General features: G+C 51.1%; 1 protein-coding gene across 6 annotated transcripts in view; it reads left to right on the forward strand.

Annotated features, from left to right (window-relative positions):
* PTPN21 (protein tyrosine phosphatase non-receptor type 21) overlaps positions 1-15,955 on the forward strand; it is a 63,176-nt gene extending 47,221 nt beyond the window's left edge. For all 6 annotated transcript variants that reach the window (XM_037031757.1, XM_037031761.1, XM_037031758.1 and 3 more), the window contains 7 exons: positions 1,556-2,997; positions 6,865-7,002; positions 7,889-8,110; positions 10,044-10,172; positions 10,365-10,599; positions 11,013-11,173; positions 12,691-15,955. In XM_037031757.1, coding sequence (XP_036887652.1) covers positions 1,556-2,997; positions 6,865-7,002; positions 7,889-8,110; positions 10,044-10,172; positions 10,365-10,599; positions 11,013-11,173; positions 12,691-12,819 — 2,456 coding nt within the window. In that variant the 3' untranslated portion in view covers positions 12,820-15,955. The remainder of the gene's footprint in view (positions 1-1,555; positions 2,998-6,864; positions 7,003-7,888; positions 8,111-10,043; positions 10,173-10,364; positions 10,600-11,012; positions 11,174-12,690) is intronic.
* Positions 15,956-16,272: the final 317 nt, after the last annotated feature.

A 16,272-nucleotide genomic window follows, 5' to 3' on the forward strand; every position in this document is an offset into this window, starting at 1 on the left:
TCACGTTGGCCCTGCAGCTCCGCCCCCAGAGTGCTCATATCCCACCGGCCTCCGTCCGGTCAGGGTAGTCCAACAGTCAGGATAGTCCAGGTTGTGCTGTGGGGACAAACGGTGCTAAACTCTCCGTGGCCCCACAGTCAAGGTGACTCCTCGCTTAGGAGGTTTCAGGTTTCCTGGCCTGCATGCACTGGCAAGAGGACCCTGCTTCCCACTAGAATGTGGCTGGTCAGATCGGCAGGGGTGAGGAAGCTCGGAACCTGGCTGTCCGCCCTTTGTTCACGTCCCCTTGACCGTGACCATGGCAGCTCTTGACCTCTGGTGGTGAGGAGGCGCCATCCCACGTGCCCTGGGGGGTGGTCCCAGCCACCAGTGAAAGCTGGGTGTGCCTGCCCCCGACCTGTCCCTCAGGGCCTCCCCAGTGCCATAGCTTCTCTTCTCTGACCCCATCAGCCCAGCCCTTGCATTTGACTGGATTCCAGCTGTTTCTTCCCTTAAGTTCTTCACGGAGTGTTTTACAATGTGGGCTCAGAAATGGCTGGTCTGTGGGATGCACAGGGGAGCTGAAGGCAGGGTGGCCAGGTGGGCAGGGGTGGGCTAGTCCAGACAGGCTGGAGTGGGGGGGGCCTGAGCTGTGCCAGCAGCGAGAAAAGGGGGTGCTCCTGACTCCGAGATCCCGTGTGTCCAAGTAGAGTACTGGGACAAGGAAGCGTCGTGCATCAGCAGGAAGGAGGTGTGATACCCTAGAGTCCTGCTCCTTCGTGGCTCTCGGCTGCCAGAATGAAGTCCCCACACTGGGCTGGGCTGCGTTCACGTAGAAAACCAGTTGTTACTTAAATTGTCGTGAGGCCTTTGAATCACAAAAAGAATGCTTTTCGAAGTCTGTTCTCCGAAGGACTTGACTGCTGCTTTTCTTGAAGTGTGAGGAGTCACCCTCCTTGGGGTTTCGGGTGGACTGCAGATGGGCTGGAAGCAAATGCGTCTTCCCAGCCCCGGACAGGTGTGTGCTCACCCACGTAGCCGCTCCTGATTCTGAGCGGTGGATCCCAGTCTTGCTGAAGCGAGGGGGCAGGAGCAGGGGCAGGGGTGGCTGGCCTAGCGTGGTTCTCCTTGGCTTCTGCCCTCCTGGGAAGGCGGACAGCTGCGGTGACACTGCTGGACCTGGAGAAGCTCGGGCTCTGCTGGACTAGAGCCTTTCTGTTCGTCCGGGAAGAACCTGTGCGAACAAGCCGCAGTTCCACGTAAGGAAGTGTTCGCGGGCAGTTGGTGCTCGAACCAGCTCAGCACCCGCGGGCCCCGTCCCCACCAGGGAGAAGGCACAGCCGGTGTCCCTGTGCCTGCAGGGCTGCCCCCAGTCTGTGGGTGAGGAGGCCGCGGCTCCAGGCGATGGCGGGCCCCACGTCACTCCGTGTGTGGGCGGGGAGAAGCCGGGTCATTTCAGCGTGCAGTTCCACAAACGTTCAAGACCCGTCTCAATATCTGTCTGTAGTATTTAGTCCAATGTAATACATTAAAAAAAAATCTCATTTTAAAATACATTTTAAATGTTTTTCCCCAGATAACCTCTTTGTGACCAGCCAGAACGGTTACTATTGTCACTCTCAGACAAGCCTGGACCGAGCCCAGATGGACCTCAATGGCCGCATCCGGAACGGCAGCGTCTACAGTGCACACAGCACGAACTCCCTAAACAGCCCGCAGCCCTACCTGCAGCCCTCGCCCATGTCCTCCGACCCCAGCATCACCGGCAGCGACGTCATGAGACCCGACTACGTCCCGTCTCATCGCCACAGCGCGCTGATCCCCCCGTCTTACCGCCCGACCCCAGATTATGAGACCGTGATGAAGCAGCTCAACCGGGGGCTGGCGCACGGGGAGAGGCAGAGCCACTCGCTGAGAAACCTCAGCATCGGCAGCTCCTACGCCTACAGCAGGCCCGACGCTCTGGTCTACAGCCAGCCCGAGATCCGGGAGCACGCCCACTTCAGCTCGCCCCCGGCAGCCCACTGTCCGTTCAGTCTGAATTACAGTTTCCACAGCCAGTCCCCCTACCCCTACCCCATGGAGAGGCGGCCCGTGGTGGGCGCCGTCAGTGTGCCCGAGCTGACCAACGTGCAGCTCCAGGCCCAGGATTACCCAGCCCCAAACATCATGAGGACCCAGGTGTACCGCCCGCCCCCGCCCTACCCGCCCCCGAGGCCTGCCAACAGCACCCCAGACCTGTCCCGCCACCTGTACATCAGCAGCAGCAACCCGGACCTCATCACCCGGCGCGTCCACCACTCGGTGCAGACGTTCCAGGAGGACAGCCTGCCGGTGGCCCACTCCTTGCAGGAGGTCAGCGAGCCCCTCACTGCGGCCCGGCACGCGCACCTGCAGAAGAGGAACAGCATCGAGATCGCGGGGCTGACTCACAGCGTCGAGGTTATGCGGCTCAAGGAGAGGACCATGTCGGCCTCGGCCGCGGACGTGGCCCCACGGGCTAGCTCTGCAGGCTCCCAGCCAAACATTTTCCCAGAAAGAACAAAACGAGGAGAGACAGCCGAGCAGGAAGGCCTGAGATACGGCCACAATAAGTCCCTCTCGGATGCCACCATGCTGATACACAGCAGTGAGGAGGAGGAGGACTTCGAGGAGGAACACAGAGCGCCGGCCGTGCTCGCCCCACGGGCACGGGAGCCCCGGGGCAGTTTCTCCCAAGAGCCGCAGGCGGGCTACTCCTGCGCCTCGGTCACTCCGGGCGTCGGCCCTCTGCACATTCTTGAGCCCAAGTCCCAGGTCACAGAGGCCGAGAGGAGGGCGAGGGAGGGCAGCCCGGTGCGCGTGCTGGCAGAGGCCCAGCGGCCCCGGAGAGACGGGCTGCTCACCCCCTCCATGTCCGAGTCTGACCTCACCACGTCGGGGAGGTACCGGGCCAGGAGGGATTCTCTGAAGAAGAGACCAGTGTCTGACCTCCTCTCTGGAAAGAAGACCGTTGTGGAAGGACTTCCACCGTTAGGGGTGAGCGTTCCGTGTGCTGGGCTGCCACGCCAGCCCTGAGCGGCCTTTCAGCCTGCCTCTTCTCCACGCCTGCTGTCCTCTGCGGGCCTTGTCTTCGAGTCACTACTGACGTTTCCAGCTTTTGTCTTTTAACTGTTTTAATCCCCTCCCCCAGTCTGTACTGTATTTTTGTCTTATTCGGAACACATTTGAGTTTGATTATCTATGAAAGTAATAGAGAGTGATTAGATTTTAGTGGTTTTTCTCGAGATAATTAGATTTTGGAAGCTGTGTGGAGTGGAGCAGAAAGAATGAATGGAATGTCTCAGCAATGCAGCGTGAGGGAGAAGGAAGCTAAGGCTTGGTGACCGGAGCCCAGATTGCTCTGCTCGCTCCTGTCAACGGCCCCCGCGGCTGGTGCAGCAGCCCAGGACCGCGTGTGTTCCGTTTGCTGGTTTGCTCGAGTGATGTCTGAGAGCAGCGTCGTGGGGTGTCCCTGACGCGCCTTTATGTGAGGGTCGTGTGGATGCAGCTGCAGGTGCTGGGCCGTGGTCTCCGGGGGCTGGGGCATGATCCTGGAGCAGGGGGGGCGGCACGTTGTCAAGAAAGCTCAGGTCTCTCTAAAAGAAAGAGGAAATGAACTGAGAACCCAAGGAAGGTTCCTTGTAGAAAACACAGCCGAGAAGTCTCATAGTCAGTATAATGAAAAACCCTGAGCTAATTAAGCATATCTTACAGATTGGAAGCAAAGTATAAAAGCACAGATGGCGTCATCTCTAGTGGCCATGGCCAGCGCGTGGTGCCCGATGTGCCATTTAAACAGGCCTCCTGTTCTTGCCGATGAGGGAGTAGCCTCCGAGATACTAAGTAACTTTCCCAAGGTCGCACAGCTAGTGAGGGACCGGACTGGAATCCTACACCCGCGTTTATCTCTGCGACCTGTTCTCTCATTCGCTACACTCTTCTGCATCCAGTTGTGTCGTATATGATATTTTGTTAAGTAATAATTGCTTATCTCAGCTTTGCTGTTCTCTGTCTATCCGCCGAAACCTTTTAACTTTTGAGTCCCCAAGCTTTGGCCAAGCGTTGGTGGCCTTGTCCACGGTGAGTCATCTTGCTGCACTGCCCGTGCCCGCACTCCCGGTGCCCTGCAGTTTGGCCTGACTTGAACTGACCTCACCAGTCCGTCTCCCAGTCGCTCCCAGTGTCCTGCAGCGAGAACGCCTCGTCGCTGCTAGACAGCAAACTCAGACTTCAGAGCCCGTCGCCAGTGTGGTTCTCTGAGGTGCTGCGGAGTCTTCATAAGTAGGAAAATAATTCACACACTGTGAATTATTACTGTGCTTATGAAGTTGCTGAGCATACATAAACTAAAACTCCTTACAACAGTGCTGTCTATTTAAATGTGTTTTCTTTTAATGAACTTCAGTTTTGAATTTTCCGTTTACTTTTAATTTTTTTTTTGAGGGGAGTACATTCTGACTCACCGAGCTGAACAGTAAAGGCCAGTGTCTCGGGTTGGCTGCAAGTGTGGGCTCATAATCGGTGACTGAGGGTGGGAACAGAGTGTGGGTGTGTCTTCCAAAGTCACTCTGCTTTCGTGATTAGTATTCTTCTCTCATGACATCAGGAACTGTCCATCACTTTAGGTGACCGGAGTCTTTCCCCCAGGTGATACTTGTTTGAGGATGGTCCGGTATTCAAGCCTGTTGTCTCTGTGCAGTTTTCATGGGCCTAGAAAGTTCTGCTAAATCTGAGGACTTTGGTCAGTTTGGTTCTCTCAAAACACAAGTTTTCCTGCTCACTGACTTTTAAGACCTACAGTATTGATAAAACTAGGTGATTGGGTCATGCTTTTGTTCCCCTTCTTTTCCCATAAGGGATTCTCCTCACTCAAGAATGTGTGTGGAAGCTGTGGCTTCTGGGGGAAGGTGCAGAACCTGAGTGGGAGAACTGGGTCAGAGCCCAGGGCCTGCGTGTTTTATTAGTTGTCTCCCCCGTGGGCCAGACCCTTCTTGCAGCAGACCCTCAGCTTCTCCATCTGCCACACGGGGACGGTCATCTCGACTCTGCCTGCCACGGCGGGTTGTGTTACGCCTTCCATCAGGATAGGCATGGAAAATGCTTTCAGAATTCTATGGTGCAACAGAACTGATTTTAATGAAGGTAGTTTTTATTGTCTTGACAGTTACCATATATACATATAGACAAATAAATAAAGAGGCAGCTATATGACCTTGGACAAGCTGTTTAATCTCTCAGTTTTCTCTTGTCAAGGAAGGTGACCTCAAGGAGTCATGGGAGGGACACGGTGAGATCCCAGCGCATAGCAAGTGTTCCCGTTTACCTGACAACTGTGCATTGCATGCACGCCTTTAAACTGCTGGCTTCCCGAGAGCCGAAGAGCTCAGCCCTATTCCAAGATTTTGTTTTAACTGTTCCAGCCAAGGAACTCGGTCCACATATTGATGTGCATTCAGGTTCAGTATTAAAAACAGTGGAACACACTGCAGACAAGCAGGAGCCCTTCCGCGTGCCTCCCCAGCCCCGCCCCCAGGGCCTTGATGGCTGTCCGAGGAAGTGGACTGGTTCGAGCGCTGCAGGAGGGTTTTCTCTCCGTGGCACCCTCAGTGTTGTGTGGTGGCTCTCACCTAAGAGATCACACTGCAGGCTGTGCATGTAAAACCTCGTGCGTGGAGTGTGCGGGCTGCGCAAGGGGTATCGTGGGCAGCTTTTGACTGAACGCCCCTTTCTCCAAATACTGGCGTGAGAGCCGACCTTACAGCCAATCAGCTTCCTCCTGCATGTCCAGGTTGGGGCCTTTTGAACGACCTTGTACTGGCTGGTGGGCACTGAATGTACAGTTTTCAGGACTCCTGTGATTCAGTGGATGTTCAGTTTGAGCTTGGCCCCAGTGGGAGTGTTTACACCACTGAAGTTGGCAGACTTTACAGATCAGAGCTTCCCCCACCAGACAAGCCAGTTGTGGAACAGCTCGCTGTGTTTTGCACACACTGGAATTATGGGATTTTCGCCTGTGCAGCAGCCTCTGTGTCTGTCTCCCCACCACTCCCTCCCTCCCAGGCTGGTAGAGCTGGTTTCATTTACCAGACAGAGCTGAGAAAACCATTACTATTAAAATGGGGCTACCGTTGGTATAAATGTATGGCTTGCAAGGGGAGGTAGGACATCTAAGGAAACCGCGTTCTTGGGCTTATTTGCCTCAGAGAAGAAAAGCATTTGCTTTGACAGTGAGTTTAGGAGCGCCGGTGTTCAGGAGGCAGCCCCTGTCCATGGGCTGCCGTCTCACACCTGGTCTTCCTGCGGTCGCGATGGAGCTGTCAGCCTTGTTTACTGTCCTGGTTTAAAAACGGGGGGGTTCTGAGAGGTGAGGTGATCCGATCCAGGCCACACTGTCTGAAATGCAGCATAGGACAGAACAGAACATTTCCTTCTTTGGAGTGGTTTAAAGGACTCATTTATATTTTTTTAAAAATTACCAAAGCATGTTGCAATCAGCTGACTGCATTTAAAACCCTTTTCTAAGGACAGCAGCTGATTTTATTGGCATGCCCTGTTTTGAATTTGGGGGGTTCTGTGTAGGAATGCTGTCTGCCTAGAGCCTCACCTTTTATTACAACAGAACCCCGAAACCAACTGCATTTCAAAACCGTGTTCTATCTGGGAGGCGTATCAGGAGGGCCTTGGCCTGGAAGGGAGGGGCCTCCTCCCGATGCTTGTCCAGTGACTGTGGGTGTGGGTGTGGGTGGGGAGGGGTGTACTTTCTCCCCAGTTGGCTTCCAGTCTTCAGTCTGTTTTTGAAGGGTTCTTTTCGAAGGGGCTGTATCTGTGTATATTTCATATATATACATGCCGATATTTTTCTAGGGAATGAAAAAGAGCCGAGTAGATGCAAAAAAAATGGGTCCTCTCAAGCTGGCCGCCCTGAACGGCCTCTCTCTGTCTCGCCTGCCTCTGCCTGATGAAGGGACGGAAGTGTGTGTCAGAGCCACCAATGACGAGAGGGTACGTACGTGGTGGGGCTGCGTGTCCACCCCCCCCCCCCCGACAGTGAGTCAAGTGCTGCAGAATTGCTTCCTAGGACCTTAGTGACTTTCCTAACACATTCAGTGACCACAGATGAGTGTTAAGGAATTTTGTAATCTGGACTTCAAAACTGGGGCTGATTTATAGCTAATGTCTTATCATTTCAGGCTACACTGTTCTTGTGTGTATGTGTGTGTGTGTGTGTGTGTGTGAATGTTGTTCTTCATCCTCTTCCAGGCACCTGTGGCAGTCTCTATTTTTTATGGCCTTGTTGGAGCAAATCTGCAAAGGCCCCCGAGCACACACAGGAAAGAAAGCAGACACTGGTTGTTTTCATTGTACTGAAAATTTACCTCAATAGTAAGCAATTGCTGAATTTCTCAAAACTTCCTTTGTGACCAAGAGAGGCGTGAATTATGCTAAGCAGAAATTAATTTGCTTAACGCTGGACCCAGGAGATGCTGTCCAATATTTACTACTATTTTCAGTTTTTTTAATATAATTATATATTATAAAATTGAAGCATTTGTTCATAGATGTTGTAATTGATTATCCTACGCTGGGATTTACTGTTCTTCAGGGGAATTTTTCTCTTTCATAGGGGTCGCAAAGCTGACCATGAATTTAGTGAAAATGAATTCAGCAGATTGCTTATGTCCATTTTTCATCTTTAAACAGAACTTTGCATGTATTGCTCAGCAGTAGGATCATTTCCTGTGTGACTGTGTGGCTTGGTGAAAATTTGGCTTCGGTTTCAGTGTTTGGTAGTGCTGGACTTGAACCAGAGAGCGAGATTTCAGCTGTCCCGTCGACGTGCAGCCGCAGCGTGCGACTGCGCGTGTTATGCCCGCCCTCTATCTTACAGTGTAAAATTCTGGAGCAGCGGTTGGAGCAGGGAATGGTATTCACCGAGTACGAGAGAATCCTTAAAAAGCGGCTGGTGAATGGCGAGTGCTCAACGGCACGGCTCCCCGAAAACGCAGAAAGAAACCGATTCCAAGATGTGCTTCCCTATGACGACGCCAGAGTGGAGCTGGTCCCAACCAAAGAAAACAACACTGGTTACATCAACGCCTCCCATATTAAGGTGACAGGCGCGGTTAGAATAATAGACGGGAAGTGAAGCTTTGAGTTAAGTTGCAAGGCTGTTGGAATTATACCCGTGACTGGATTCTAGAAACACCCTAGTTCTGAGCCTGTTTTATGCTGTTGGCTGGGAAAGCCATACATGAGGGCTGGATAGAAAGCGGTTATTCACAGAATCTAAGTCCCGCTTGCTCTCTCCACGTGGGGACCCACTGCGCCGTTAGGATTTGAAGCGCTTACCTGCCCAGTTTTAGAACTTTGCCTTTTGAATCTCTGAAGATTTCTTTCTGTTGCCTCTGAGAGAATTTATAAACTAGAACCAATTTTTTTTCTCACGACACACCTACGTGCATTTTTATATAATAGAAGTGTCTGGGGTTTTTGGTGTTTTCCCCAAAGCCTTTCCCTGCGATGGTGCCATCTGTTCCCTTTGCACACTCCCTGTGATCTCTTTGAAACATTATTTTGTTCTTTGAAGGAGCAGTGCTGCTTTTTTTCCTGGAAATGGTATAACGCCATCTCTCTTGGGTGGCGTTGCACCATTAAAAGGGGCAGAGCAATGATGACTCACCGCAGGGAGCGAGGGGAGCCTGCGCCCTGCCTTCTCCATCGCTGTGCGCTGCTCCTGCAGGTGCGAGCAGCTCCTTCCTGCGGGAGGAGAGGTTTCCCTCTAGTGCGTGGATGGGGTCAACTCCATGGGCAGGTGGTGTTTTTATCCCCCCCCCCCCCCCGTTTTATTTAGTTTGCGAGTGATACTTGGTGAAAGCGGTTTCACACCTGAGGCCTGGTGGCCTGCTTGTGGAGGGCAGTGCCTCAGTGGTCCTTGGAGCTCTGTGCACGCGCTTTGTGCCGGCCCACTCTACTTAAAAAGCGGGCATTTCCTTGGAGTGACTCACCAGGTCTCTCCTGTTTGGATGGATCAGAACTGGACGATGCTGTGTCACTGTTCTGTTGTGGCATTTCCGAATCTTCATCAGAGCTTCAGGATTGCCAGGCCTCCACTCCCCCGTGTGGGGCGTCGTGGTGTTTGTTTTTGAAGAAAGAAATGTGGGTGTGTTCCCCTGAGGCTCCCGCCAGACCCTTTCTCCCTAGTTCTTGTTCGCTGCCACGTGACTGGTGCCACCCACGGTGCCTGCCACTGAGTGGGCGCTCGATGAGAGGCCGTGGCTTGTGAGCTGGGCCTGGTGGCCTTCAGTGAGAGCAGGGGTGGGACATGCCTGGCCCAGGGCCTCACACTCGATGGGCACTGGGGAAAGTCACCGTGGTCAGTAAATGTGAGTGCAGCTGAGAGGTGACCCGGGTCTCCTGACTGCATCGGTGGTGGTTTCCGACTGTTCTCCGGGGGGACGGGTGGGGGGTGGATTGGAAGGGGCAGCCTGGTGTCATTGTGGAGGCTGATCCCCACCCGGCAGGTCGGCGGTGAGGCCTGTGCACAGAGAAGGGTCATTTTCTCCTGGGCTTTGGCTCAGTTGCTGGTACTTTTTCCAGTGTGTTTAATTCCCCACGAGGGGAGATTGTGTGTGGAATCTGGTGCTCTGATGTTGATACTGCTTTTCGGAGAGGAAGAACCGCAGCAGCAGCAGCGGGAACGGCTGCTTCCTGAGTGCAGGGTGTGTTCAGTGTGTGCTGACCGGCGCGGTTCGGGCGGCAGCCCCACTGGGGTGGGCAGTGTTTCCAGTTTGACGTGGGAACTGACATGCGAAGAGGAAAGTGAATCGCCCCGGGCCACACAGATCTACTGGGAATCCATAGTGCATAAGTTCACAGCGATGTCGGAAATGGAGACTGTCCTGACAAGGAAAAAGAGTCAGATGAGAGCGTTTCTGTATTCCGAATGATTCAGTTTGCCGTTGAGTATTACCACAAACAAATGTGCGTGCGTGCGTGTCTCATACCTATACGCATACCGATTTTTCCACCCTTTCTCATGTCAGGTCTCCGTCAGTGGCATTGAGTGGGACTACATCGCCACCCAGGGGCCCTTACAGAACACCTGCCAGGACTTTTGGCAGATGGTGTGGGAACAGGGAATTGCCATCATAGCCATGGTGACAGCGGAAGAGGTAAGCGCTCATTTCTCTCGTGGGTTTCCCTCAGGCTCAGACGCACAGTTAATGGCAATCACGCAGGATCCCGACCTTCAGAGAAAGAGGCAGGTGGGGATGGCGATTCGGGATTTGGCACGCGCCGGCCGTGGAAGGCCACGTGTTGCCGGATCTCGTGCGGGGTTCTGACGGTGTGCTTGTCTGCGACAGGAGGGAGGAAGGGAGAAGAGCTTCAGGTACTGGCCACGGCTGGGCTCCAGGCACAACACTGTCACCTACGGGAGGTTTAAGATCACCACCCGGTTCCGCACCGACTCCGGCTGCTACGCCACCACAGGCCTGAGGATGAAGCACCTGCTCACAGGGCAGGAGAGGACAGTCTGGCACCTCCAGTACACGGACTGGCCGGAGCACGGCTGCCCCGGGGACCTCAAGGGCTTTTTGTGTGAGTGTCTCGGCCCCGGCGTGGCCTCTGCCAGGCCTGGCAATCAGCCGCGGAGGGGAGGGCTTACTTTCCTGAAATATTTCCTTTATGTGTCTCATATAAACTTCAGGCTTGTTTTAAAATAAAGATTTCGGGTGTTTAGGGGAGGGTTAGCAGAAGGTTTTTAGTTGTAACTGGGTAGTGAGCACAAAGCCGTGAGTGAGTCTTTTCTCCAGTGCGTTTGGTAGGTGAGAAAACGGAGGCCCAGGCGGGGTGGGTGGCTCCGAGGTCACACTGGCAGTCAGCGGGGGGGCTTGTTAGCTGGGACCCAGGGCCCCTTGTCTGGCGTCCTCTCCATCAGTGGAGATCATCTGAGAGGGGTCGAGCTGTATGCCTAAAGCCGAGTATTGTTCTGTTTCCCCGGTGTCCCGCAGCGTACCTTGAAGAGATCCAGTCCGTGCGGCGCCACACCAACAGCGCCAGCGAACCCAAAAGCCCCAACCCTCCGCTGCTGGTGCACTGCAGCGCGGGCGTGGGCCGGACCGGGGTCATCATTCTGTCGGAGATCATGATTGCCTGCCTGGAGCACAACGAGGTGCTTGTTTCCGTCCCTGGTGGGGGGAGAAGCGGGCAGGGGGACGTCTGGGGAAGAGAAGGACCTAGTGGCCTCACAGCTCTTTTCGAATGAAGTTCCTTGGGATTTTTTTCCCCACAAGTAGGATTTTTTTTTTTGTCACCAGTAAACTGCATCTGACTTTTAAAGAAATTCGTTGACTGGGCTCATAACCGTCAGCTCGTTCACCTTCAGCGCCTGTCTGGCCCCCAGTAGCTTTTCCCGAACTGCTCCCTTCGCCACGAAGCTCCGTGTGTTTTCCCGGTGTGAACCTGGGCTCCTTCAGCATCTCGACTTCTCTAACGAAGACGTGATAGAGCCGGTGCATAGACTGGCGAGCCTTTCCTGTGTCTTTTCCAGTGCCACCTGTCACCAGTTTGTTGACCAGTGTTTTCTAGTCATGTGTCCCCGCACCTCTCGGGTCCTGATTTCCGTTGTCATGTTCTGGATTTGGTGGACCTATTAATGCTGAGCATAGAGGTCTTCAGAGTCCCATTGTTGTTTGTAGTAAAACCAACACAGAACAGGTGAAGCAGATAACTGTTGGTATCGTGACACCTCGGTCCTGGTCTGCCGGTTTTTGAGCATGGAGCACATTTTGTCACGGGTAAGATCCATGCCATGGAAATTGGTTAGGCAGTTTTTGCCCTGATCATCCTCGGAAATGAGCTTGAATTTTCCAAATGCATCTTCATTGTTCTGCAGACCAGGTAGGCTCACTTCAAAAACGTAACCCGTGAGACCATCAGATGCGATTTTTGTTCTGTGATTCTGGTGACTGGTGTTTTCCCAGTGTTTCTTCCATTGACACAGCTGGTACTTTCACATCAAACAGTTCTTCTTAAAAAGTAGATTAACCACTTTCTTCTCGGCTCCCTTTGCTGTCTGTGTAAGGTGCTTGTTCTTGCTCACCATCATAGGGCTGCTCAGAGCCAGGATGTTCCTGTTTTTCTTTTTTCTTTTAAAGATTTTATTTATTTATTTTTAGAGGGGAAGGGAAGGAGAGAGGGAGAGAAATATCAATGTATGGTTGCTTCTCTTGAGTCCCCTGCTGGGAACTGGCCTGCAAGTCAGGCATGTGCCCTGGCTGGGAATCGAACTGCAATCCTCTGGTTCGCAGGCCCACGCTCAAGCCACTGCGCTACACCAGCCAGGGCAGATTTTATTTATTTATTTTTAGACAGAGGGGAAGAGAGGGAAAGAAACATCAATGTGTGGGTGCCTCTCGCATGCCCCCTACTGGGGACCTGGCCCAGTGACCCAGGAATGTGCCGTGACTGGAAATTGAACCAGTGACACTTTGGTTCGCAGGCCGGTGTTCAATCCACTGAGCCACAGCAGCCAGTGTTTTTCTAAAAATAATGTAGAAGATGTGAAGGTAGACAGCTTAGGGACTGTCGTCTCCTGCCCCGTTAAGCAGATCTCTGCCCGGATACCCGCTCTCCCGCCCCCCTCTTTCTCCAGGAGTGCCCCCCTCATTGCTGTTTCTCTCAATCCAGGTGCTAGACATCCCGCGGATGCTGGACATGCTGAGGCAGCAGAGGATGATGCTGGTGCAGACCCTCGTCCAGTACACGTTCGTGTACAGGGTTCTCATCCAGTTTCTGAAGAGTTCCAGGCTCATATGAGCTCCCACAGCTTCCGAAGGGGACCCGACCGTGTGAAGCGTTTACAGTAGGAAGAGGGTGTGGTGACCGACTCACACTCCCCCCTCGGTGCGCCTGCACAGAGCTCTGCGTGGGGAACAGGCGCAGCGTGGGTGCGGTGCACTGAGGAGTGTGCAGAGCCTGGGCCTCGGGGGTGTTCCCCCTGGAAGATGCGGGAGCAGGCGGCGTGGCGTCGAGGGCCTGGCTGGCCCCGGTCTGTCCAGCGTGCGGCTCTCTCATACCTCTTGGAGGCTGTGTTTTCTGGACAATTCTGTGTTTTTCTGGAGCCGTGCTGGCAACTCTGGCAATCATTAACACACACAGATTTCTCTCTTAAAGTTTTTGCTAAGGGAATTTTTATTTTATGGCTAAACTATGTGGGGTTTTCTTGTTGAGAAACTGAACTTTCTGTGAGGATAATCCACCCACACGAGTGGTTCTTTGTAACTTTGTATTTAAAACCAGGTTATTATCTTTTGATATTTTTTAAAAACCTTGGGTACTTAACAATTTAGTTATCAAATCCAAAGTACAAGAAGAATCTAAAAGTGTTATTTTGAAACATTTAGAAAGCATTTTTATATTCAGAAAATTTTTTATCCTAAAAATTCTATATATTTGTACCTTCTGTATTTTCTGAACAAGAGTTCAACTCACTAAGGTATGGAAGTGAGTCAGTTAAGGGCAAGCTGGGAATGAAGGCACATTATTTAAAAATGGGAGAGAATCATCGGATTTACTTTTTTTTTCAGTATTATTCATGAACCTCAATGAGTTTGATCTTATTCGTTGAAAATGAGATGAAAAACAATTGTGTAGGATGGGTTTAAGCACTTTTTTGTTAAAAAACAGTACGTCTGAGTTTTAACGTACGTGTTGCTTCACAGATGAAATGGTAACAGTAACAGAAGGAGAACTTGGGACGAGGTCAGGAGTAGGAGCACGTAGAGAGTGGCCGGACAAACGTGCGTGCAGGGGACGTGCAGGGCGCCTTGTTTTTACAGAGTTCAGTATTGTCCATGCCCAGACTGAGATGCTGGGATGGGGCGTGGGGGGCTGAGAATGTGGGGCACCTTGCCCCTCAGAGGTAGGTCTCCCCAGGAAATTCAAGGCCTGTCACTGTGAGTGACCCACTGTTTCTTTGGAGTTCTTCCACATCAACCTCTATGTTTTAACAAATAAAACCAAGTTTATATTGTCATCGAAAGAAACCTTGAGGAAACTTTATTATTTTTGTTGTTGCTGAAGGGAGAGAAGACTCTCACCCCTTCTGCAGGGGTGCCTCTCCCTGAGCACCCCCAAACCAGCCACTGAAGTAGGGAATGCAGGAAGTATTAGGGAGAAGGAATATTGCAAGTGAGCACACCTGTCACTTAGGAACGTGATATTATTTTAAATCTGAAATCGTTTGTAAGAGTGCTGTTTGAAGAGCAGTCGACCTCAGTGCAGATATTCAGGGTGAGCCCCTCAGAAGAATGGCGTGAACGTTGTTTTATGGTAATCAATCCCATCTCTACACGGTATAAAGCACAGGAGTGTTTCTGATGATTTTTTTTCCTTCCATCGTAGGTATTTTAAGAATGCTTTTCTGCCAGGCTAAAATATATAAAGTGCCCAGCTGACAAGAACCTGTTGTGAGACCAAATCTGCAGCAGCACGTGGTGTGCTCATGTTCGGCTGCGCAGTTGGATCATGAGAAATGCCGAGGGCTGGGTTGCAGGGCGAATGTCCACCTTACGGTGTTGCGAGGCTGACTTAGCTTCTCAGACCTTGTACTTTCCTTGTCCCTTTTAAGTTTTTAAACTTTTCATGGCCATTAGCGACTATGAAAGTGTTTCTGAATAAAAATAAATCTACGTTAGGGACTTTGCAATAATGTGATTTTCAAGAGCAGACTCTAAAACATTGAGGTTTCATAGTTTTACCTTGTCTGAATTGAGAATGTTACTCTTTGCCAAACTCATGCTTCAGCATCTTAGTGTCTTTTAATTCCTTGATATTATTAATTTCGAATCAAAATTACCAAAACGTATGTTTTCACAAAAAGCAGGTTATAAACCAGTGCTTTCCAGTGACAGATTTTGGCAGCTTTGGTGTCTGTTCTTCTGATGAGTGGGGATCTTCTGATGAAATAGTCTGGTTGGTACTGGTGAGAGCACAGGACGTTCACTTTCGCATATCATTTGAAGTGCTACTTGGAATCATTATCATGATTTTTTTCCTGGAACATCCACTCTGAAGCATTGAGAAAGCCCTAGAATTTGGCCTTTACAACCTTTTGGCAGGATTAAAACAGAAGCTGTACCTGTGCTTCCTTAGAATCTTCCAGAAAGAGCAAGGTCTGAGGCAGAAACCCGGAGGGGAGTGTTGGGTTGCCGGACTGTGTGGTGACAGCTTGGGGCTGCCGACTTTCCTGGAGGCTTTCGTCGTCGTCGTCCGAAGAAAACAGTAACTTCAAGTGGGTTGATGCGTAATGTTCACAACCTTAAGAAAGTTTCAATATGTATGTTATGTATAATATAAAGCTTTATATATATATTAAAATGTAAAACTGGAGGTCAGCTGCAACTGATTAAGTGGAGGTTTAATTGAGATTTGCATGAACAGAAGGAAACAGGATTACTGTTTACTATAAACAGGTTGTTTTTAAAATCAGGCTTAGAAAGCCTTTTTGTAAAGGAACTCTTTATAAATTTAAGGAATTTGCTTCTCATCAAGATTTTATGTGGAACAAGCTAAAACTATCTGTTTCCAGTTTAAAGTTTGTTTAAAAAAAATCCTAGTTGGAGGGGGCTCTTTTGGGGGCTGAGGAATAGATGTTTCAGAATAGTGGAATTGGTACATTAGGGTTTTGCTTGGGAAAGTGTCTCTCAAAAGAACACCGGTTTTTCAGATTCCTGTAGATAAGCGTTCTATTTACCCCCATGTCTACAGTTAGAGAAAAAATGAGGAAAAATCAGGAAGTCCAGTTGCTTGAAGTTGGTGTGTGTTGGGGGAGGGTGGATGGAGAGAGAACTCGAGAAAGCCCGTGAAGAGGTCCTTGGGTTGTTAAAGTGGCATTGTTTTCTGTACATTACTACAGGCAGTTCTGAAATAAAAACTATGCTCTCAAGGTTCAGATGTATGTTCAATTATTGAGATATAGTAACATTTGCCCTTAAGAACAATACTCTAGGTGGGTGATCACATTCTTGGTTTGTCCTCCCGAAGCTTATTTTAACCCCGGGGGGTGAATGGGGAGCAGGGGCAGGACTCAGCCCCTGTAATCATACTCCCAAGAAAAAGATACAGCAGTTTTTCTTCCCTGCCGCTCCCTGGTGGTGAGATCAGAGAAGGAATTTTCTCTGTCTGCAAGCAGTTGAAGGCAGAGAGATCAGTGTTTCTGGAGCGACCCAAGATATTCCTAAGGGAGTTTCCCACTGTTTGTTACAGATA

This window comes from Sturnira hondurensis, unplaced genomic scaffold, assembly GCF_014824575.4.
Source record: "Sturnira hondurensis isolate 20B ecotype Veracruz unplaced genomic scaffold, ASM1482457v3 Scaffold0021143, whole genome shotgun sequence".
Taxonomy (NCBI): domain Eukaryota; kingdom Metazoa; phylum Chordata; class Mammalia; order Chiroptera; family Phyllostomidae; genus Sturnira; species Sturnira hondurensis.